Source organism: Eleutherodactylus coqui, chromosome 12 (genome assembly GCF_035609145.1).
Source record: "Eleutherodactylus coqui strain aEleCoq1 chromosome 12, aEleCoq1.hap1, whole genome shotgun sequence".
NCBI classification, from domain to species: Eukaryota; Metazoa; Chordata; class Amphibia; order Anura; family Eleutherodactylidae; genus Eleutherodactylus; species Eleutherodactylus coqui.
The window spans coordinates 41,089,594-41,106,229 of NC_089848.1; the positions used below are offsets into that span (position 1 = coordinate 41,089,594).

The 16,636-nt window shown below is 43.3% G+C and overlaps 1 protein-coding gene across 1 annotated transcript in view; it reads left to right on the forward strand.

The window, feature by feature from the left end:
• Window positions 1-15,233, forward strand: part of MRPL3 (mitochondrial ribosomal protein L3) — a 72,626-nt gene extending 57,393 nt beyond the window's left edge. The window contains exon 10 of the mRNA XM_066584554.1: window positions 14,749-15,233. Within this exon, the coding sequence (XP_066440651.1) occupies window positions 14,749-14,898 (150 nt within the window). The 3' untranslated portion in view covers window positions 14,899-15,233. The remainder of the gene's footprint in view (window positions 1-14,748) is intronic.
• Window positions 15,234-16,636: the final 1,403 nt, after the last annotated feature.

Sequence of the window (16,636 nt, forward strand, 5' to 3'; positions counted from 1 at the left end):
TGCGTAATAAACGCCGCTCAGCGCTTTACACTTACAGCCGTGTTAGCCCGGCCTAGGGCCCAATGCCCACTGGCATATTTGCACTGCGGGACTTGGAGTGAGCATTTGCCTCCAGATCCTGCAGCAAATTCTGCCCACCGAACATGCAAGGAAAACTCTTTTCCATGCCAAGGAGTGGAAATCAACTGCGGTTTTCCACTCGCAGGGGAAAATCGCAGTATGTCCTGTTCCAGTGCGAGGCTCGCACGGACAGCTTCTATTGCAGTCCATCGAAGCCATTCGTCGTGCTGGGAGTCACAGCAGATCTGCGTCATCATCGGTGCGAGACTCTGCACTGCGCATGGGCAGCGACGTGCCAACCGGCAGATCCGCAGAGCAGAGAGAGCAGACAAGTATGTAAGGGCCAATGCCAAGCACAGGGTCTGATTTCGCAGTTGGAATCCTACCCAGTCGTGTCTATTTAGACACGATTATCGCTCAAAATTCACTCAAAAGCCATTTTTGAGCGATAATCGTTGCGTCTAAACGCGCTGCCATCATGTACTGTTCATGCACTATTCGTTCATCGGTGGTTTCTAGCAAGCTAGAAGTCACCGATGACTGTTATCAGCGCCGCACACTGATTTTCTCAGTGGGCGGCGCTGATAGTATTCTTTCAGCTGGTATCCTGCTGGCAGTTCTCAACGGGACACCAGCTGAAAGCTCAGAGAACAATGCAGCTGTTTGCATATACAAAATAGCTGCTTTGTTCTCGGAGCTATTGTGGCAGTATCCCGCTCCACCTGCATTAACTCAAGTGGCTAATTAGCTAGAGTTATGCAAAGATGATCGCTCCAAACTGTCACTCAGACTGTCGTTTGAGTGATTTTTGAGCGATTATCTTTCAGTGTAAATGGGCCTTAAGGCAGTCTGGCATGCAATCACACGAATATGGCCCTGATGTGTATTTGCTTATCTTGTGCAATGAACCGTTCTCTCCCTCACGCCCTTATGTATGCGATGTGGCACCTCACTTGCTTCTTCTCTGCCTGGTACACCTTCTTGGCCTTCCTTCGTTCCCCATCCCTGGAGTGAGGTGTTTCACATGCTAGGCGGCAAACATACCTCAGGTTGATTACAGCACTGGCTTGCTTTTTTTTATAATAGAGGGCATGCAAGTAATTGTAAGTTGGGGCAATGGGGCATATTTGTTAGTGAAAATGTAACAGCTTTCTGGTGCAAATTGCATCATAAAACTATTGAGCATGCTTTGCAGCACATTTACTATGTGTCTTAGGGCTCATGCATACGACCGTCATTTCAGCACGTATTACTGCCACGATGCACAGCCACGTGACACGCGGTGAATGGAGTCAATGAAAGTAAATAGACTCTCATTGATCCGTTCACACTAGCTTGTAAACACTGCGTATCGATACACACGAGAAATAGAACGCAGCACGCTCCATTTCTCTGCGTACCACGCAGCGTGAGCCCTATATCTTTGTATAGGCAGCGTATGCAGATGCTGACCATACGCCGCCCCGCTATGAAACAGGGCTGGGAATTAGTAGGAAAGAAAGACAGCCACACTGTACAAACAGCGTTTTACCAATATGGTCGTGGGAATGAGCCTTTAGACACTTTTGGATACTTTTTTTTTTTTTTTTTTGCTGTGTCCTGCAAAGGGGCGTTCCTCTTTTGAAAATGGGGCGTTTTCTAAATAGGACATCATGCTCCAAAAAATGGGGCAATTTTTATTGCACACTCTGCCAACTGATAAAATAGAGTATTTTATCACCATAGGGGAGTTGTGAAGTGTGGTACATAAATGCTTACCTGGCTAGGTAGTGCAGACCAGGCCCAGCACCAAATAATGGCAACCACCATCTTTACCTCCTTTCTTTGGCAGCAGCCGGGATCCATGGATGTGTAATCCTTATTCTAATTTATAGTAGTGGGTACGTTGTTCCGTATTCTTTTTAAAGGCAATGTGTGATTTGATCTCAGTGAGAGAAACCAAGTTATCTTGTAGATATGATACCTTTTAATGGCTAACAAAAATGCATGATGTCACAGCGAGCTTTCATGGATATCTCGCCCCCTTTGTCAGGCTTCTGAATGAAGCTAGTTTGGATGGCACATCATTATAACATACAGATGCAGAGGGGAGGAGAACACATTCCTCTTGGTCTAAATAAATGTTCACACACAGAAATTTGGACTGTTTTGTACTCAATACCTAAAGCAACAGACAAACTGAGCTGAGACACAAATCCTAAATCAGTCCACTGAGCTCAGGACAGTTTTATGATGTCTTATCTCTCCTTTAGCCTGCACATGGAAGGAGATGCAGCACTACCTATTGGATGGCAACATTATTACAAGTCAACTTGTAAATTTTATGACGTTTTAAACAAAGGAGGGGGGGGGATTATGATTGGGAAGAGGACATCCCTCTTGACCTCCTTCAGACCTTTCATATTTTCCACTTATGCAAGAATCCCGGGCTGAGGTTCATTCCATTCTTGAGGGTATCAAACATGGCCATAAATTTATACTCCCAAATTCTTCTGTGACGCTGCGACTTGAAATTGCCCTTCAGTATAATAACTCTAATGCACTCCTGATTATAAGGTTCCTCAGACTTGGAGGTTGCCTATAACACAGAAGGGGAGGGTCTGGGGATATAGTGGTCAGACGGTCATCGTTGTGTAGGTATGATGGAGTTTCTTGGCAGTCTTCCTTAGTACCTCTAGCTGTGAATTGTAGGTCACTAGTAGAGGTACACGTCTGTTTGTTTTTTTTCTTCTTCTATTGGAGTAGTTGATTACTGCGTATCCTTTTAAAGGCTTCACGACAGTCATTTCGATTGATGTGATGCGCGCTCTTTACTGCATGTGTGGTCTGCGGTTGGGGCGCACATTTCCGTTTTTTAATTCGTTTTTTCAAACAGAACAAATAGCGCAGCGGACGGCGCTGCTTGTTCCATTTTAAAAAGCAGAAATAAAACAAAAAGGATTATAATGAAATTTTATATTGCTTTTTTTAATGAAAACCTCCTTGAAATCAATGGAGAACAAAACAGAACCGTTAAATTACGTTTTTATTCCCTCAAACAAAACGGAAATGCATAACTGAGGTCAACGGCAGTGTGGATGAGCCCTTATACGGTAGTGCCGCCGCTGCAAGGAGGAGCGCTGCAGCAATTGATTTCCTATGATGTCACAGCGCCCCCCCTAAATACACCGTTTACTAACAAGTCCTTCATGTTTCCTCTTCTCTTTGTGCCGCGGAGTTTCGGGGGCAGTGGGGAGCAGATTTTATTTTTTTCCCTCATCGCACACAAACCCATTAATACGAACAAACAATATAATAGTTAATATCTCACTGTCACTTGATACATTGTTGACAGTTGAATCAATTTGGCACTTAGAGCAAGTTAATAACGAGGAAAGTATCTGCCTGTAGCCCCGCGCTCCTGCTGCAATATTCACTTCTAAATCAATAGCTGAAGCTTCTGCGCAGATTACCCGCCTCTTACCGTCTGATGCCGCCCCGTCTCCTGGAACCCGTAAGTGCTGAAATTTGAAGTGTATAAATTGTTAGACTAACAGGATGATAACTTTCCATTCAGAGGCGCGACTGGAATACAAAACTGCTAATCTCCTGTCAGCCCTTCACTTGGCGCGCGAACACACAACTCCGCGTCCTTCTGAGAAACTCTCTGCCTGACAACATAAGATGCCGTTTTTAAGAAAAAGCTATTGATTTTTGCATCTGTAGTCAGAGACTATTTCTGTATTCCGGGGTTTTTTGCAGCTTTTGTTAGAGATGTCGAATTGATTTCTACTTTTTGTCTCTGGGAAGCGGAAGCGACCTGCTACCTTGTATTGTTGGTGAGATGAGCCTGCTGACCTCCGATACGTCTTCACGGCAAAGTCTATATAAAATGCCCGGGGATCTCATCTTATATATTAGATATTTCTGTCTGGTAGTCCGTAAGTCAAGTAAAGCCTCTCCATTCCCTTCCTTCCCCGTAGCGTCCTCTTAAACAATTTTATATGGCAATTACGCTGTTTTCTAATTGCAATTCATAATAATCGTTATTTGCATAGCGCCTGCAGATGTCAGAAATGTGGAAGTGACAAAAATTAATGTAGCAAAGTACAATACAATGTAAGGCCGTTCTCACACAGCCGAGAAAATCGCGAGACGCACGAATATAAACCACGTTCTTTTGAATGGAGTCATACACATAAGTGATTTTTTTTTTCGCGGCACGTCCTATCTTTGGGCATGCCCTCGCATCTCCCATTCCGCTGTCGGCCGCGGTGGAGGATCGGTACTTCCCCAAAGTGATGTGAGGCAGTTTTGAAACAAAAACGCCTCACATCCACTGCAAAATCGCATGTTGGCGAGCGCCGTATCGAACTTGTCTATATGAAGTTAGTCTTAGTGAAAAAAATCCACAACAGATTATAGATATGCCGCAGATTTTAAAAGCCGCAGCACGCTCTTTTTATTGCGGAAAAGTGGAGGATTTTCAGTGCGGATTTTATTAGTTACTATGAAAATTTGCACCAAAATTTGCAAGGAAGTGAATTGCGGAATTTCATTGCAGACTTTGATGGGGATTCACGTGCAAAAACCTTTTGCATGTAACCTTACTATGTTTTCTTAATGAGTTTTCTGGCCTGAAAGTATCCATGACTCTGACAGCAAGTGACTGGGGAGGCTTGTTATGGAAATGATCACTTTAGAATCAAATGCCGTTAGTCCAGCACATGGAACCTTATGGTAGATCGCCTATAAAATCCAAGGCCGCAGAAACCAGAAAGAAACTGCAACAATGCTGTGATATTCCAGACTGAAATGCAGCCCTGAGGAAGATCCGCAAATCAAGCCGCCCATAGGGATACATTGATGTCTGCAAATGCATTAAAGCATGAGGATTTGTTTTGCAGACCGTTCAGTCCAGAAAACAAATTGCAGCATGCTCCATTTTGTTCTGGATCCCGCACCGACGGCTTTCATTGAAGTCAATGGAAGCCGTCCGATCCACGGCCAATCCGCACGATAACTATCAAACTACTAATGGCCACTTGTCAGTTAGTATGTGAGCGTTTCTGGTGCTCCACCCATGGTGACGTCATCACTCCGCCCATGATGATGTCATCACAGGTCCTACAACATATATAAAACACAGAGCCTGACCAACAGAAGCACAACAAAGTTAGGGCTCTTGAAAGGGGGAGGACAAAAATAACAAAATGAGAATACAACTTAACTGCTATTATGTCAGACACAACTCAGCGGTCCTGACAGGAGACACCGACCTACCATCACCTTAGAAAGCTGGTGGGTTGAAGGACCTGCCGTGACGTCGCTGTTGTGGGAGGAGAATATTGAAGGAAGGCCATGCACTGGTTTGGTGTGGTATTTTAGGAGGAAGAGTCACAGTTTCTATAGCTATAAAACCGCTCATGACGTATGTCCGATAGTACTTCACGTCCCTGTACAAGTCTGCCCCAGTCTCAAGGGTCTACTGGCTTGGCCCTTGCCCACCGGTTAGTAACACACCCGTTGTCACTTGGTTAGTAGTGTTGTACTGTATTTACATTTTCTTGAATAGGGTTACACGACATCAACAGTTAACCAGAAAACCAGAAAAAGAAATAAAATCCAATAAAATAAATGATTGTGATTGTTAAGAGCTCGGTGTTTCGCGATGATTAAAAATGGTCTCCTGGGGACGATCTCGGAAGGATTTTTTAATAATCTTGAAACTTTCAGCTTTTAACATTCTTTTTTTTATAATTTTATTAGATTGTGTTTTCTTTCTAACATTCTAAACCAGATCGTTACTCCGCTTCTTTCTCAGGTCCTCTTATAGCCGTATCGCTATGGATCAACCTTCCAACTTTCCGTCTGCACATTTCCTCACCTAAATATTTAGCACCCCTGCCCTAATCTTGTAGTGTTTAGTCCTGGAGCAATATTCTCAAAAAACATATTCTTTGAAACATTGCAACTGTATGCTCTATAGAGAGAATAGAAGGAGAATATTACCTGAGGTGGTCACGGAGCTAAGAACAGCCGCATCTTCGCTTATTCCAGTTTCGTGATCGCTTCTACAATTTACTACAAAACCTTTCAGTATTGCAGTAAGTTGTATTTTTAACATTCGTCTATTACAGGGGTTCTGTCATTAAAAAAAAAAAATCCATACTTGCCTATTCCTCCCCAGGCAGTCTACTTACTGGATCTTCTCCCCGCCAATCTTCTCCTGTCCACTGCAGTCTACCTTGGTCACCTCCCCTCCAACCGGCCGATTCTTCGTCTTCTGGTGACGCAGCGTCCATTAGCTGCAGTCTTCTTCCTTCAGGTCAATGTACGCTATGTCACTAGTGACGTAGCGTTCTCTGCCTAGTAGGAAGCCCTGGATCCTATGTCGGGCTAATTCCGAGACTGCACATGTGCGCTGTATTGCCGCGAGAGTACCTATACTAATGCCACGAGAGAGCGTGCATGCGCAGTCTTGGCAATAGCCCGGCATAGCTCCCGGCGCTTCCTGCTAGACACTCTTCTGCTGGAAGAAAAAGGTACAGCATAACAGAAGAGGAGGAGCTGGTCGCTTGTGGTGAGATGACTCGGGGGACTGCAGAAGCCAGGAGAAGATGTGGTAAGCAGACTGACGGGGAAGGAATAGGTAAGCATTGATTTTTATTATTTTTTTTTTTAATGACAAAACCCTTTTAATCCTACCACAGCCCATCAGTAGGCTCAGGGCTGCCATTGCAACCATCAGAACATGGCATCTCGCAAGTGTGTTACTGTTTAGTTGGAGGGACTCGTGCCGCAGCCAAAATTGACAACGCATGTGAGCTGTCAAACCGCCACGATTGAAGCCATCTGTGGCTGTTCGCAGCAAGTGTCCGCTATTTTTAAACAGCCAGCACCTGTTGGGTATGCAGCATGCTCTGCTCCCAGACTAGCTTCATACCAAACCTGTACATCACCCATACAAATGGGTTACTGTATATCGTGGTGAATATAAAATCTTTACTAAGTGCTATCAGATTACTAGGAAAAAAAAACTAGAACTGAAGTTATTTTCTTTACTATTTTTTATAAACCATTACACCATGCACGGGACAAAACTGCCCTCCCAAGAGGTCCGTGTCACAAAACAGTCCCCTACTATATCTGAACACATGAAGCTCAGTTGCAGGATGTCCAAGGTGAAAGGGGATATTTTACTACCTAGTCAGAATCTGTCGAATAAAATATTTCTGGACTTGACATGCCACAGGCCAGCTTTTTATGCATGCAGGTATGGACATCTCCTTCAGCAAGCAGTGTAAAGGCCCATTTACACGCAAAAGATTATCTTTCAAACAACTGAAAGATTTTGCGATCTGTTTGCATAAAGTGTTAATTGCCATTAACACTTTATTGTCTTCGTTTGCATGTAAAATGACCGCCAGGAGCTGTTTGCAGAGCCCAGTGTGTGATTAATCACAAGCTCAGCTGTGCACACAGCTGCGTTGTTTGGCTTGTGGTTGATAGCAGATTACAATGTTATCTGCCTTTAAATTCATGTTAAAATCATCGCTCAAACGAAAAGTGCACGATACCCGCGTTTACATGTAACGATTATTGCTCATTTTCGGTGGTTTGAAAGAATTTTGAGTGATAATCGTTACATGTAAATGGGCATTAAGACTGATAGGTTTTTATGCTCAGTAGGAGTATGCAGTCAGTGTCCAGTCACGTGGCAGAAATTCAGCAGCAAAAAAACACTTCATAATCCGCATCATCCGTCTGGTATTTGTAGAATTTACTGTAAGTCAGTAGCAGACTTCACCCCTTTAATTGAAAGGGCAAAGTCTACTGCGGATCCACAGCAAAAGCTGCAGCATAACAGGATTTGTGGTGTTTAAAGCCGTTGTCTGAGTTATTTTTTTTTTTAATTCATGTTGCCCTTATGTAAGAATAAGACCTCGTATACTCGGCTTGCAGCATCTCCTTTCGCCTCTCCGGGTCTGTGATGACTGGCTGCAGCAGCCTGTGACCTGCCGTAAATGGGCTGACTTACAGCCTATTGCAGACCTCAGCGTTTAAGCAGTGAGGTCTGTGATTGTTTGCAGCAGCATCTGATGTCCTGTACACATGCTGACTGCAACCTGTAAGCACAGCCTCACAGGGGAGATCAGGGGAATATGGATTTTTTTTTTTTCATTTACATCATTTACATTTATCGACGGAAAAATAAAGTTATGGCTTTTGAAAAATGGAGATGAAAACTCGACCAAAATCTAATGCCCAAAATAGGCCATGTCCTTAAGGGGGATTAGAGGGGTTCTGTCATTAGAAAACAAAAATCTGTACTTACCTATTCCTCCCCAGGCAGTCTACTTACCAGATCCTCTCCTCGCCGATCTTCTCCTGGCTCCTCCAGTCCTCCAGGTCACCTCACCACAAGCCAGCCAATTCTTCATCTTCTGGTGACGAAGACCCATTGCCGGCATGCTCCTTCCTGCAGGGCAATGTACCCTATGTCACTGATGATGTAGCATTCATAACCTAGCAGGGACTGCCGAACTATTGCCGAGTCTGCGCATGCATGCTGTCTCGTTGCAATAGCATATGAACTCTCGCGGCGAGACAGCACACATGCACAGTCTCGGACGTGGATCGGCATTTCTTCCTAGGCAGTGAACATTATGTCACTAGTGATGTCACCTACACTGACCTACAGGAAGAAGAATGTAGAGCATGGACGCTCCATAACAAGAAAACGAGGATCCCGCCAGCTTGTGGTAAGGTGACCCAGGAGACTGCAGAAGATGCGGTAAGAAGGCGGCCTGGGGAGGAATTAGTAAGTATTGATTTTTTTTTTTATTAATTAATTTATTTATTTTTTAATAACTGTTAAATTTTTTAATTGATCTAATATCAATTTTCTGCTTTTATTTGCATTTTGAGAAATGATGCATATTCCAAGTTAGCTGAAATGCACCGTAAGTAACCCATTGTGAATAGCTCTATGTAAAGAAGCTCATTCCTTATTGCTGGTACATCCTAATCCACTGCTGATTTATGTGCAGAGGCATTGTGCAGTGCTATAGATGTTCTAGGTGGTCACCGCTTCTGCACGTTCCTGCGACACACTCTGCTAAGTACATTTGTTTTTCTTATGTCATTATTTTTCTCTAAGCCTACTGGGAGCTGTAACTGAAGTTTCCATACAGCGAGGAAAAAACTGCAGTATTCACCAGCAGAAAGGTTCCTGACAGACGTGAAGAGATTTGAAATTGCACAAGCTGTTCTCTGGCAGCTGGGGAAAGTGGCTTCCCTTTGCTGTCACATTCGGAGAAGCTTCTACATGAGGGCTCGGAGTTGTTGAACAGGTGGTTGCTCGCCAGCGTTAGAGAAGGTGTTGCTTTTATGCTTTATACTGTAAGATCTGGAGATCATGCTGCTTACAGGTTATGATACATTTTAGTTTGCCTTTTATTTTGCTTCTTGATGTTGGATGTTCGGGTTTACCCCCGCTATAAAATATCCAACAGCAAGACAGATTGTAATTGCGCATTATCACAAGGCTGTAGCTTCAAGTAGACGTCTACCATTGGACACCTTTATGAACTGAATTAGCTGCAGTATACGGAACAGTATATTTGCATGTACTTTGTTTCACTGCTTCACTTTTCTTGTGTTGAAGGAGGTTTGTAGGCTTCCGTAAGACTTGACATCCTTTTCTTGGCTCTGATCATCAACATTATACAAATGCACTCTTTAGGATAAAATGGTGGAGTTGGAAGGGACCTCCAGGGTCATCAGGTCCAACCCCCTGCTCAGTGCAGGATTCACTAAATCATCCCAGACAGATATTTGTCCAGCCTTTGTTTGAAGATTTCCATTGAAGGAGAACTCACCACCTCCCATGGTAACCTGTTCCACTCATTGATCACCCTCACTGTCTATTATCTAATTTGTGTTTCCTCCCTTTCAGTTTCATCCCATTGCTTCTAGTCTTTCCTTGTGCAGATGAGAATAGGGCTGATCCCTCTGCACCGTGACAGCCCTTCAGATATTTGTAGACAGCTATTAGGTCTTCTCTTCTGCAAGCTAAACATTCCCAGATCCTTTAACTGTTCCTCATAGGACATGATTTGCAGACCGCTCACCATCCTGGTAACTCCTCTCTGAGTTTGCTCCAGTTTGTCTGTCTTTTTTAAAGTGGGGTGCCCAGAACTGGACTCAGTATTCCAGATGAGGTCTGAAGAGTAGAGGAGGATAATGACCTCACGGGATCTAGACTTTATGCTTCTCCTAATATAGTTTCACACACAGCCTTTTTTTTAGGAAAAAAGGCCCGTTTACATGACCATTTTTCCCCTCTGTGTACGATGTGCATTTAAAAGCAATGGGCAATATAAAAGACAAACGTTTGTCTTCTTCATGTTGGATCCACATCTGGCTTTGTCTCTAAAAACTGCAGTGGCATTTTTGCAAATATAGACTCTGAGGCCACCTTTACAGCGGGCTTTGTATGACCTGTTTGACAAGTGGGATGTACCTGTTGACTGTTTTCAGGTTAGATTCCATATATGGCAGATTTGTTGCAGAGATTTCTCCAGCAGCAATCCTTTCCATGCATTTGGATGTGGTTATTTCTGAAACATGAATTTTTACAGACCTCCTTTAGATGTATGAAACAGTTTTCCCAACACAACCCCTGTTTAACCCCTTCAGTGGCAGGTTATTTATTACCATGTCATGCCTCGCTGGGCACGTTTTTTAAATGAGTCAACAATGCAATTTAACCACTTAAGTGACACATTTTTTTAGTTATTTACGGGTTAAAAAATGTCACTTTTTTATTAGCAATTTAAATTCTATGATTTTTTTCTGAACTTGGGAGTGTAATGTTTTGAAAAATAATATTTAGTATAGTTTAGCAGATGTGATGCTACAGCCGCCGGCCCCATTGAAAATCATCGCCCCATTGAAAATCAGTCCCCTCATACCTGAACACTGATGATCATCGCCCATTAATTTCATCGCCCATGATGAAAATGGGGCCCAAGTCGCTCTCGCGCGTCGCATGGCATGCATCGGAGACTAATTTAAATTTTTTTCTCCCAAACGCTTGCCTGACGACGGAGTTTTTGAAAGTACTGTTGTACTATGACAGTTGGTATTATGGCAGGGAAATCTCTGGGGCTTGCTGCGCTGCGTATGCAGTAAACACCCCAGAAGATTTCAGATGACAGCTCAGTGCTCTGCACATTTCAGCACCAGAGCTGTTCACGGAGAAATGTCCCACTACCCCATACTTCCTCCTTTCCAAAGCTCATCACACAAATTATATCCAGTACTCTTTATAGACGCTGGATATTTGAAGTTTTCATATCGTGTGTGTATACAGGTCCGGTAGGAACAGTTATTTACACCCATACTGTCCCAGACTGCACATAATTGTGGGGGGGCAATAGTCTTTGCTGTAAGATATGCATAAACAAACTGGATGAAGAAAAATACATTCAGAAAGTTCAATTAAAAAAAATCACACATAAGCCTCTGAAATGATCCTCGGGGCAGGGATACGGGACCGGAAAACACTGAAAGTACAATAAAGGAATTCTGAGCCTGCGGAGATGCCCAGAGCAGGATTTAGGCAGACAAGCAATCCAGCTTAAAGTATTCTTCATAAAACCAGCTTTTCTCTATAGGCCTAGAGCCGCAGCCTTGAATAGAAATCAGGTTTAATACAGCATGTCCAGAGATACGGATACGTGTTACGTGTTTTGATAGTAAAAATGGAAAAAATGTTGAATGTATGGCGAAGTCATGTATCTTCACTGAATGTTTGGAGTACATTGTCATATTAGTGTAAAACAGGATAGCTGGGAAGCTTTGAGTAAAATGATGTAGTATAATATGTAAGGAACACACGTATTATAATGTACAGGACCACAGCTCGGAGCCTCGTTGCAGGGTTAACGTTGCTGATGGACATTCAGAAATCAGTTTTTGAAATGTGGGAGGAAATCCATGGAAGGAGAACATACAAACTCCATGCAGAAGTTGCCCTAACTTGGATTTGAACCCAAGACCCCAGCACTGCAGGGCAACATCAGTGTATGGATAAAAGGCTCAATAATTTTATAATGTACCGTATATACTCGAGTGTAAGCCGACCCGAATATAAGCCGAGGCAGCTAAGTTTACTACAAAAAATTGGGGTGACTTAATTATAAGCTGCAGGGAGTAAAGAATCCCCCGTGACAGCTGTGGCAGAGGATCACAAAGCTCTCCCATTGATTTCAATGGGGATGCCGCTGTACTTAAAGGGGTTGTCTCGCGGCAGCAAGTGGGGTTATACACTTCTGTATGGCCATATTAATGCACTTTGTAATGTACATCGTGCATTAAATATGAGCCATACAGAAGTTATTCACTTACCCACTTCGTTGCTGGCGTCCCCGTCTCCATGGCTCCGTCTAATTTCGGGGTCTTCTTGCTTTTTTAGACGCGCTTGCGCAGAATGGTCTTCTCCTTCTGGTCGGTCCGGGCACGAGCGGCGTTCTGGCTCCGCCCCCTTCTACGCGTCATCGCGTAGCTCCGCCCCGTCACGTGTGCCGATTCCAGCCAATCAGGAGGCTGGAATCGGCAATGGAACGCACAGAGCCCATGGTGCACCATGGGAGAAGACCCGCAGTGCACCATGGGAGAAATCCGCAGTGCATCCCTGGGAAAGGACCGGCGGCCATCTTGGGAGAAGAATTTTATAAGTTCATCTTTCATCACATCGGTGAGTAGCAAGCGGTTTAAAAACCGCTTTAAATTGCTATTTTATGCCAGGGGTGTGACAGGGGGAATGGGGGTAAGGTAAAATTTTGATGTTTGCCGTGAGACAACCCCTTTAAGCCTTTCCCTGTAAATCATCCCTAGCTGTAGTAAAAAATAAAAAAATATATATACTCGCCTCTCCGCCACTGTCGGGGCTCAGGCGTGTCTACCCGCTTGTCATCCTGCCAATCACAGCCTTCCCTGAAAATCATCCCTAGTTGTAGTAAAAAATAATCTAAAAAAATCTATACTTACCTCTCCGCCGCTGCTGGGGCTCAGGTGCGTCTAGCCGCTTGGGTCCCGTCACTGTAATAAAGTTCTTTCAGCAGGCGGAAGTATAGAATTTTTTTTTTTATTTCTTTTACTACAACTAGGGATGATTTTCAGGGAAGGCTGTGATTCGTTTATCAGCAGGGAGAATTACATAGCAGCTTGCCGCACTGTCGGGGAGACCATTGCGCTGGAGACACAGATGCCGGCTGGGAGGGGAGTATTGCGTTTTTTTGTTTTTTTTACCTAGTCTAGCTAGGCTTATACTCCAGGCACCTAGTTTTCCCTTTTTTTTTGGGGGGGGGGGGGGGGTTTAAAATTAGGTGTCTTGGCTTATACTTGAGTATATACGGTAATTTGTTTAAAAACAGAAAAATTGCCATAAAAAACTACCCTTTTTTTTTATATGGCATTGCTACAGTCGTCACAGCGAATAATAAAATTAACACATTGTTTACCATACAGTGAATGGTGTAAAAGAAAGAAGACTAATAAACTGCAGATTTGCTTTTTTAAGTCCTCCATACTGGAAAAAAAATGTAAAATGCAAAACAGTCAGAATTGTCAGTATTTTTCCCATGAGTTGATCAAAAAGTAGCAAAACTGAAAAAAGTACATATTTTGTATCCTGGTCATCATGTAGACCCTTAGAATAAATAATAAGGGTTAATAATAATATTGTTTTTCCTACAGAGTCAATGTTGTGAAATGGAAAACGCAAAATCAATGGTGCGATTTTTTTTTTTTGTTTTTTTTTTCCATTTCCCCCCCAGAGTTAATATGTCACTTGTACCCCCAATGGTACTCTTTCAAAATGCCAGTTCATCCTGCAAAAACAAGGCACCCCACAGCTGCCCTAAGGAAGAAGTACATTTATGGCGCACCGAATGTTGCAACGCAAAATTGAAAAAAATTACTGTGGGCCTTAATGCCAACAATAGGCTTGATACCTAGAGGGTTAACGCCTGTTGGGGGTTACGTTAGGCTTTTCTGAATGACTTAGTTGAATGCTGGAGATACCCCCCCATACCTGACCTCAGACTTGATGTTTTTGTAATTATGTAGAATGTTATTTTCTGTAAACTTTCTCTGAACACTAGTATTATTATTGATGCATGAGGGTTTGTCAGGTAAGGCTCCTGTCACTAAGGCGCGTCACATTTCCATTATTCTGTACTCGGAGCCAATAAAAAATACCAAATAGGCAAAAGCAATAACTGGGAGATTGGCGCTGCTGTAAACATGGACCAGGCGGCATAGCCTTCAATCCCTCTATTGGGCTACGTGTTTCTTAGCCGGACCGGCTTTCATCAGGCCGCCTTTTTATCTTCAGTCCAACTTCCCAGATGAGTAATAAGTCCTCTATGGGAGGGCATTCTCACATTCCTATCCTCCAGGCTGCGGCTCCACTGCCACCTCTGGGGTCTAGTACACTACATATTGGGGTCCAGACGGCATGAATGTGGCCTAATAGGATGATATTATATAAGGACAGTAAATATATTTTGTTCCACATTGGCCTAATTATTTCAAGTTATTTGCCTGTCAGCTTTATTGTCATAGTTTAGGAAACTACAAGAATAGCAGAAAAAAAGTAATTTTTGGGGGTTTTTTTTCATCCTTTTTGTTTTCTAGGTCAGAGACTCGATTATTCCTGGGAAACAAAAAGGCTTTGAAAATCTTCCATTCCCTACATATTTTGCTGATGGAGATGAAGAGCTGCCAGAAGACCTTTATGATGAGGAAGTATTCCAGTTCAATGAGCCTTCTGTCAACTACTCTTAGCATATCCTTATTCACGTAGGTGTTGACATCCGATGACTGTGCTTCTGCAATGTATGAAGGACAGAGGTTTCCAACGGGTTTCCCTTTCTATTGCTGCCACTGTGAAGGACAAGGCGACATTAACAACTATGCCGATGGATCCTGCAATGACAGTCTGCGCACAGTGGATTTTATGGATCTTGTAGATACCTAAAAGCCAATGATTTCTAAGCATCATCACTATTGACGGCTTTGTGGGAATATAAATGGCAAAATAAAGATTTGATAATGCTTGCCTTGTGTCCATCAGAGGAACATACATGTGGAAAGTCTCAATAAAAACTTTTTCTAAGAAAGCTGGCATGCTGATCATCACTTCTCCGTCTTCTTTAGGGTTAGCTTCACATTGTGTTCAGCATATGCACCTGAAAAGTTGCGGGATATACAATGAATGCATCTATAGAGCCCAATTTACCAATGCATGCCCATAGCTTGTCCTTTTAGCATACATTTGGGGTATGCGCTGGCAAACCTTTTCCTGTCTGTATTTTGCTGTAATCAACAGCATGGTTGACTATGCTCTTCAGTGCAGCGGCATCCCACAAAGAAGCATATACAACGCAGTATTCCTTACCTTTTTATGGAACCTATGCAATGGCATACAGTGAGGCGTTATGTTTGCTACATATGTCAGGCTATGTCCCCAGCATATGCATAGAATGTCAAGTTTGAATGCCAAGTGAACAGAGCCTAATCCTGGTGGTTATTGTTCTCATTACGCAGCAGGACGCCTCTCAAAGGTTTTGTGGTGGATTCGATTTACAACCACATTAGAGGCAAACTTGGACCGATGGTGTGGACGCCAGTCAACAGATGGGCGATCCACACCAGGGGAGTCCGTTCTAAATCCCTATTGTTTCTTTTGTCCAATGGGTGGAGCGCTATCCATATTTTTTTTTGTACCTATTGGAAGGCAGCATTCCTGCAAGTCGATGTCTGACTTTTTAACAGACCTTGTAACAATGACCGGGAATAGAAGTCAAAGTCTTCTGTAGAAGGAAAAGATAACCATGTACAGACAGCCTGTTTTTTTTTCCTCTTCATGATGGTACAGTTGGTTGCTGGATGAGTGGCCTTTGATGTGAGTCGGAGGGGTAACGTTTCTCTATAGGTAAGGCACCTGCTAGGTGTGAAGAGGCTTATAAGGCTATGCATGGGGCTGTGGGAAGTTTAGGCAAATGGGAAGATGGAACAAAACATTGGCTTGCAGGATTTCTACCTTCTAATAGGAGGCGCTACAGAGGCATTGTTCCATCTTCACATAGTAGTCCTTTCGAATGAATAGCAGTCTATCAGAACTGTTTTGGCAATACAGAATCAGGGGTTTCTGATTCGGGAAACGACATCTGTGATGTCTATATACCCCAATAGGCATGAACAGTGGTTGCGGTTATTATAAAAGGAGAGAAAAACCTTTAATCAATCCACTTTTAACCCCTTCAGTGGCAGGTTTATTATTACCATGTCACGCCTCACAGGTTTCTTAAATGAGTCAACAATGCAACTTAATTAGAGATGAGCGAGTCCGCGTTATTCGAGTCAAGCGTTTTGTAAAATTCGAGAGCTCTACTCGAGTAACGAACCGCATTGACTACAATGGGAGACTCAAGCATTTTTGTATGTGGGACGCCGGGTGCCGAGCCTTTTTTTTTTTTTTTTTTCATAGCTCTCTCTCTCTCTCCCTCTCCCTCCCCTGCCA